Source organism: Cicer arietinum, chromosome 6, assembly GCF_000331145.2.
Source record: "Cicer arietinum cultivar CDC Frontier isolate Library 1 chromosome 6, Cicar.CDCFrontier_v2.0, whole genome shotgun sequence".
Taxonomy (NCBI): domain Eukaryota; kingdom Viridiplantae; phylum Streptophyta; class Magnoliopsida; order Fabales; family Fabaceae; genus Cicer; species Cicer arietinum.
Window position 1 is genome coordinate 48,944,215 of NC_021165.2, and position 7,675 is coordinate 48,951,889.

The following is a 7,675-nucleotide window of genomic DNA, read 5'->3' on the forward strand; positions in this document are numbered from 1 at the left end:
TCACCATCAAATGATGGCAACTCAACTTTCTTCACTGCCATCTTATACTCTGTCACTGAGTCCTCAGAATGTGCATATTGTTCCCCCGTTCCAATTGGTCGTTGCTCTAGCAACCTCGTGAACTCGCTCATCATAATTTCGCGAAATTCCCTCAACTCATGGCGAACAGATTCTTCCACCGCTGAGATTCTTGCTTCAACTGCTTCCATTCGATCTGACAGCTTCGGTGGCATGTACAACGTACAAAAATCACTGGTACTTCTCGAAGATCCGGCAGGTCGGACCAATGATAGAATCACAGAAAAATAGCGATCTGTGAACGTAAAATGATAGATAAAATGGGAATTTATTGATTTATGGAAGAAGGGAAAATTCTGATACAATGTATAACCAGAGCAAAGCTCCTCCAGAGAAAATAGTATCTCCTAATTCAATGATAATTATAATTATTCATGAGCAATACTCCCCTACCCTCCTTTATTTATTCCCCTATGTGTAACTGAAATCCCTAGAATTTAATGAGTTTCTCTGCCCTGTCATTAATAGCCTGCTTATTCTCTTTTTTACCCTTACGGACATAAGTTCTCCACACTGCAGATTTGGACCTTTCACTAGTCTTAAGCCCACTAATTCTATCAAGCATCAATATATGCTTCAAGACCCACATTTCCATTTCTTCTGAACAAAATTCCTCTTCTTGGAGTTCCTCTCAAATATTGCACGATTCTGAGTGCACCTTACAAGAGTACCTCCTCTGGTTGGTGCTTGAATTTGACTAACTAGGCTTACAGTGAAGGCAACATCAAATCAAGTATGTGACAAATATATGAGTCTTCCAACTAATCTTTGGTACATTTGCTTGCCAACTGCAATGTCTTCTTCTGCATTTTCCAACTTTAAATTTGGATCGATTGGTGTACTCTTTGGCTTGCATGTTGTCTTGTTCGTTTCTTGCAAAAGATTTGTGATGTATTTTTGTTGGAATATGAAAATCTCTTTCTTAGAGTGCGTCACTTCAATTCCCAAGAAATATTTCAATTTTCCCAAGGTTTTAATCTCAAATTCCTTGGCTAGGTGTTGTCCTAACAGTTGTTGCTCCTTTTCATTGTCACCGGTCACTATAATGTCAACTAATAACGTTGTTATTCCCCTTGACTCAGAGTGTATGATAAAGAGGGTATGATCTATTTGACTTTGTTTGAAGCTTAGACCCACCTTGACTCTAGCAAACCTCCCAAACCACGCTCGTGGTGATTGTTTAAGCCCATATAGAGTCTTTTTTAGCTTACAAACAGTGTTGGCGGCAATATGTTCAATATATCCAGGGGTAAGTCCATATAATTCTCTTATTCTAGATCTCTATGGAGAAAGGCATTTTTTACAACAAATTGGTTCAAGTTCCAATTGTATTTAGCTGCTAGAGATAATATCACCTTGACGGTATTCATTTTTGCAACCTGAACAAATGTTTTCAAGTAATCCACTCCATACGTTTGAGTATATCCTTTAACTACCAATCTTGCCTTGTACCTCTCAATAGACCCATCAGCCTTCTACTTTACAGTTTATACCCACTTGCATCCTACAGGTTTCTTTCCAAATTTCTTTCCATTTGGTAGAGGGACCAAATTCCAAGTACCGTTCTTGTCCAGTGCTTCCATTTTCAAGTCCATGGCTTGTTTCCATTTCATGTCAAACAATGCTTCAGATAGAGAGGTAGGTATAGTGGTAGTGTTCAAGCTTGTGAGAAAGGCTTTCTAGGTAGCTGAAAATTGTTCAAAACATAAGTAGTTGAATAAAAGGTAGAGTGGTTTATTGGTACATGTCCTAGTATTCTTCCTAAGGGCAATTGGGATATGAAGGTGATCCTAAGTTGGTGGTGTGTTGGATTCTAATTCCTGGGGATAGAAAGATTCATAGATTAGATCACTAGAATTTGAAGCGTCAAGGGAAGTTACCTCATGTAAGGTCGAATTGGAGTCATGGATGTGAATACATTCAAGAATGACCTTTGTTCTTCTTGTATATACTACATTCTTATCATATCTTACATCAGTGTCATCGTTTCCATCTTCCTCATAATCAATTTCAGTCTCAATATTGTCATTTCCGTCTTTTTCAAAATCAATTTAAGTCTCAATTTTTGGTTCAAGAGTCAACTCAAGAAATAGAAGAGATTCATCTTCCTTGTATTATCCCCCCAAAAGATGAGTTTGACCAAAGAAACTTTCTTGTTCATGGAAGGTGACATCTCGGGAGACAGAATTTTTGGGATGATGAATGATAACATTTGTAGCCCTTTTGGATGGAAGAGTACTCGACAAAGATACATTTTAAGACTCTAAGATCAAGTTTCCCTCTACTACCACTATAAATATGGACAAACGATGCACACCCAAATATTTAGGGAGTAAAATTGCTACAGGTGGACACATTACGGTAGAACGAGGACAGGGCCTCCATGGGGGTTTTGAAGGCAGGGACACTAGAAGGTAATCGATTTATGAGATACAATGCAGTTAAAGCTGCCTCTCTCCAAAAAAAATTGGGAACTTTATTTTGAAATAACATCGCTTGAGTTTGATCTAACAAATGCCCATTTTTCCTCTCAGCAGACCCATTTTATTGGGGTGTTGTAACACATGAGGACTCACGAAGCAAGCTCACACACTTCACAGTGAACACTTTCTACCTCTAATTTTTTGAAGAGGAATGGAAACAACTGTTTTATGACTCTAAATGAAGGATTACTCAAGTGGCAGTGATACAAAATGACCTTGTCCCTATTGGTCTTTATTGATTTAGAAAGAAAAAAAAGGGTTGGTATTGTTGAGTAGATTTGAAGGAAGATTTTGATTATCCAAGTAATAATGACCATTTTGTTCTCTAGCATAACCAATTGTCCTCCCTGAATTCTTGTCCTTAAAGACACAAGATTTGTTATAAAAAAACATTACATGATAGGTCTTATGTTAGTTTTTGTATGGAAATTAAGCTAGTGGACAATTTAGGAATACGAAACACATTTCTTAGAGTTACGGATGAGTTTATTTGGTCATCTCCTTGACCTACTGCAGTCAGAAGGGTACCATATGTTGTGGATATTTTCTTGTTGCTAGGGCAAGGTGAATAAGTGGAGAAGTGTGAATGTAAGGATGTCATGTGGTCAATAACTCCATAATCCAGTATCCAATATTAGTTATAGGTTGTGTGTAGGTAAGGATGTCATGTGGTCAATGACTCCATAATCCAGTATCCAATATTAGTTATAGGTTGTATCTGAAGCATTAAGTCCAAATGAAAATTAAAACTTACCTAATACCTATTGGTTTCTCCAACTTACTAAGAAGTGATCTAATCTTCTCTACTTCATCTTCATTGACTCGAGTCAATCCACTTTTGCTTTCTTTAACTACCATATTCGTAAAATCAGCAGACAAACGATATTAGAGACAAAAGATTGATCTATCAAACAAAACAAACTTCAAACGTCCAAAAATATCCATAAACTATAAGTGTGTTATAATGCCGCAATAGAAAAGTCCAAGCAAAAATCGAGTGAGCTTCAAATGATCCACAGACAAAAGTGCTCTGATCAGAAAGTGAACCCACAAAACGAAACGAGAAACGACCGGTCTATAATCTGATTGAAAATGACGGTGAACAAAGATCTAGAAGGCAGCACGTGGGCACCACGCGCCAGATATGACGTCGCAAGTGGATGGGGGCAACGACTATTTACTTATGGGGGAAACAAATTGTTAAATATACTAAAGTAAAATATATTCATCTCGTGGGGGAAATTGTCCCTTTCTCTTGAACATGGATCCATGCATGCACACATTGCTCGAAAGGTTTTAAAAGTATTCCTTGTGACTATCAAAAATTGCACTTCACCTACTACTAGGGATTTAAATTACAGGAAAAAAAAAATATCTTCTCAGCTATAGAGTTGCCACTTCGTTGGTGGGGTGCATTTCTCTCCCTTTCTCTACTTGCCAATTGTAGACCCGCTCTATCTTTCCAAATTCAAATCCATGTATCTATTTGAAGCACCCCCACAATACCTTCAACGTTTTTACGGCAATAAACTTTGCAATCTTTCCCACTTCTTCTTCAAAGAGTTGGAATCAGAACTTACAAATATGTGAGTACAACAAACCGACCATGTGAGAGATAGAGATCCACACAAGACAACACATAATTGAGAATGAAAGATTTAGAGCACCGGGCCTTAGCTGGTTTGGTCAAGCATGAAAAATATCCGTAGAAGCACCAGTAAAGAGAGTGGATAAGATGGAGAATGAGGTAGAGAAAAGGAAAAGAAAAGGTCAAGCCACTTAGAAGCATTTAGATTTAAATGGGATGCCATTAGACCTAATTCATGCTAAGACATCATGGCATTGTGTAATCTATGTAGCCAACAATGGGGAAAAATTTGTCAATGTTATTAACTTTTTGTATTGAGCTTATGATTCAACTAAAACATAAATGGAACACAAGAAAAAACTGTATTGGATAATAGATTACAATTTGAACGATGGATCCTACCTTCCTGTGCTCGTTCGATTACTCTTGTTTGCCCTCTTTATGATATTGGGTTTGCCACTATAGTAAAAACTTGTTAAATCAAGTGCTTCACTTGCTACACCTCCTAAAACTGCCAAAACATTTGCAGACTTGCTTTGAAAACAGAAGAGCATAGTAGGGAATAGTCAGATTTAAAATAGAACTGCAGGAATAAACAAAGAAACCCCTACCGAAGGACAAAATGGTAAAGATTAATATCCTCACCTTTTTGCAAACTTGTGAAAGTCCCAGTGAATAAATCTAAGATGGTTCTCTACTGGGAAAATTTGGTTCAGATATCCAACAGCATTTGCAAATTCACGCCTCAGCATCATTTCTCGAGGCCTTTTCTCAACTGTCTGCATTTTATCATTTAAATCAGCCACAAAAATATAAAAATCAAAAATTTAAATGAAGAAATACATCAATGCGAAAAGAAAAAAATACGAAGTTTCAAAGATGATGAATCCCCCTTAAGAAAAGAGTTGTTAGAATATTTCAAAAATGTATGACCACATCATTATTTTTTAAAAATTTGGGTTAAGCCTAACTCACACAAAAACTAGCTAACGAGTGATAATTGCCGAAGTTTTACAAGGATTACTTTGGTTATATCTCGAGTTAATGTAGAATCTCGACACACTCCCTACACACCCAAGATAGGACTTTTGATGCGTAAAGTTTGGATATCTATGAGTGAACTAATAACAAATCTAGGTTAGGTTGTGATACCATCTCAGAATTTGGATTCAGTCTAAAACAAACCCAAAAGCTAATTGAAGGAACGAGAATTGAAAAATTCTTATACGGGCTACTTTTCTCTTCAAGAACCAGGATGCAGACAAATACTAGGTCTTTCTCCAAAGAAATTAACAAGTAAATTGATATTTGTGAACTTCTTAATTGTTATTTTGTATTGGGAATTACCTTAATTAAATTAAGAACAATAATGGGATTGCCATATCTCTTAGCAAGGTCTTCAAAATGAAACTTTGTTGCTTGGTATGTTGGATCATACCTCTGCACTGGAAATCAAAACAGGGGGAGAAAAAATATCAAAAGAAAAGTATTATAACAGCATAGAATTTAACAATTAACAGGATGAATATTGATCCCATCTGTATTCTTACAGATTATGTCAGGCTTAGGGCTAAATCTTGATGCTTCTTGTGACCAGAAGAGTGGTATTGATCCACGCATTTGCACAACTGAACTCATTTTGCCCTTGCAGGAGCCAGTTTCTTCATCGAGGACAATCTGCTCAGTCTCAACATCATTAGCAACCCTCCCCCGATCATTCACTCCCCTTTTCAGGTACCTGCAAAAATAATTCATGATGAAGAAATTAATCCAACCATTTTTATTATAGCCACCAGATAGACACTTTGTGTAAATCAAATATCTTTACAAAATACTGATAATTCATGACAACAAAGAATATTTCATATTTCAGTACTGCTACATCTTCCAATTCAAATAACATAAAAATGCTAAATACGGAAAGAAAAAAAAAAGCATCAAAGAATAAATGTTCGACCAAGGGTGCATAATCAATTATTGTAAGCGTTTCCCCTAATCTAGATGAAAGGCCACAGAGACAAAAATTCATTTCTGCAACCATTGTAAAATGTCAATCTACAATCCTACCTAGTAGAACACTTGAGAACAATTAAAATGAAATAGTGAGTAATACTTCGACAGCAACTAATTTGATATGGGGTAGATATCTTCCCTGCCATAATAATTAAACCTCTATGAAAGGAGGGAAAACAACATATAGAGGGTATGCATAGGACAAAGAGAATGAGGAACCCAATCATCCAAATAAAAGGATAGCATCTCATTTATTAAATAACCTGCAGTAAAAACTAAAGACAACAACACTCTAAACCTAGATATGATCGTGTTGCTCCCAAGCAATAGAGTCAAGATTACGAATAAAGATTCAAAAACAAGTGACATATACAAAAAAACATAAGCTGAAATATAATATTTGACTCTAAAATAATGCAAGATTCAAGTCATAAATCAAAATGACAAAAAAGTGGTTGGCTACACAAAGTTCAGGGGTAAGCTATGATTGATGTGATGATTAATTAGAATGAATCAGGATTCAGGATTCATGTTGTGATTCAGGTTCAAGATAGTTACGCACAGCAATTTGTATTGATTGTGTTCATTCTTGTTTTGGATTGGGATACAACCCGCATTTCTTGTAAGGTATCTATTGATAACCATTTTAGTCATTTGAGAGAGTTAGAGCTGAGAGGAACAGACCCTTGAAGAACTGTATTTCGCATTCGGAGGAACTGTTCCCCAAGTTTTCAATTAAATTACTAGGTTCATCCTTTAGGCAACCCGTAATTACTAGGTTTCTAGACAAATTTGTGTACTACTAGTAGCTTTATTCTTGAGGCAATGTAAAATAGAAAATAGAGTTCGCGACCATTATAATTGGGCTTGACAATTACGGTAAAGATTCAACTATCTTTTGGATGCAATTCAACTTCATTTACAGCTGAGTATGCCAAGCTTCAGGCTTTGCAATATAGTGACTCGACTGAATGATTATAATGATGTTGAATTTGGCAACTAATATGCATGCAAAGGAAGTTCTCTAAACAAATAATATTATCTCAGCTTTGGCATCTTGACAATAAATAAATAGATTATAGGATTCACAATGTACTGTGCCTTGCACTCTACCACCAAATGTATTGTAGACAAAATGTAGGATAGGACTAAGACTTGCAAGGTTACCCTAAACCTGCACTATACTGAAACACTAAAATATCCTTCTGTTCCAATAAAATACAGATGCAGCTTATTTTACAATTCAACAAGGTCACTAAAGCAGTATTTTTCATTTCCGATGGATCTATAACTATCACCCAGCTAATCAAACACTACTATAACTAGTTGAGTAGTTACACCAACTCCATTGAAAACTGCTGCAGTTATAAGATAACAAGTTGGAAAAACTTTCAGTGTACCAGATGGTTCCACTAACCTTCAGTGAGGAGGGGGAGAGAAGTCTTAAGTGATATATACATATATACGTGTGTGTCTGTGTGTGTGGGGGGGGGTACAAATTCAGTAGGACACT

At 36.3% G+C, this 7,675-nt stretch overlaps 1 protein-coding gene across 2 annotated transcripts in view; it reads right to left on the reverse strand.

The window, feature by feature from the left end:
• The window catches only part of LOC101501475 (phosphatidylinositol-3-phosphatase SAC1), a 22,539-nt gene that overhangs the window by 12,237 nt on the left and 2,627 nt on the right, over positions 1-7,675 (reverse strand). The window contains exons 6-9 of one of the 2 annotated variants that reach the window (XM_004515327.4): positions 5,700-5,887; positions 5,497-5,594; positions 4,795-4,928; positions 4,552-4,683 (exon numbers count right to left, since the gene is read on the reverse strand). In XM_004515327.4, coding sequence (XP_004515384.1) covers positions 4,552-4,683; positions 4,795-4,928; positions 5,497-5,594; positions 5,700-5,887 — 552 coding nt within the window. The remainder of the gene's footprint in view (positions 1-4,551; positions 4,684-4,794; positions 4,929-5,496; positions 5,595-5,699; positions 5,888-7,675) is intronic. The other variant, XM_073370033.1, reaches the window with a different exon arrangement.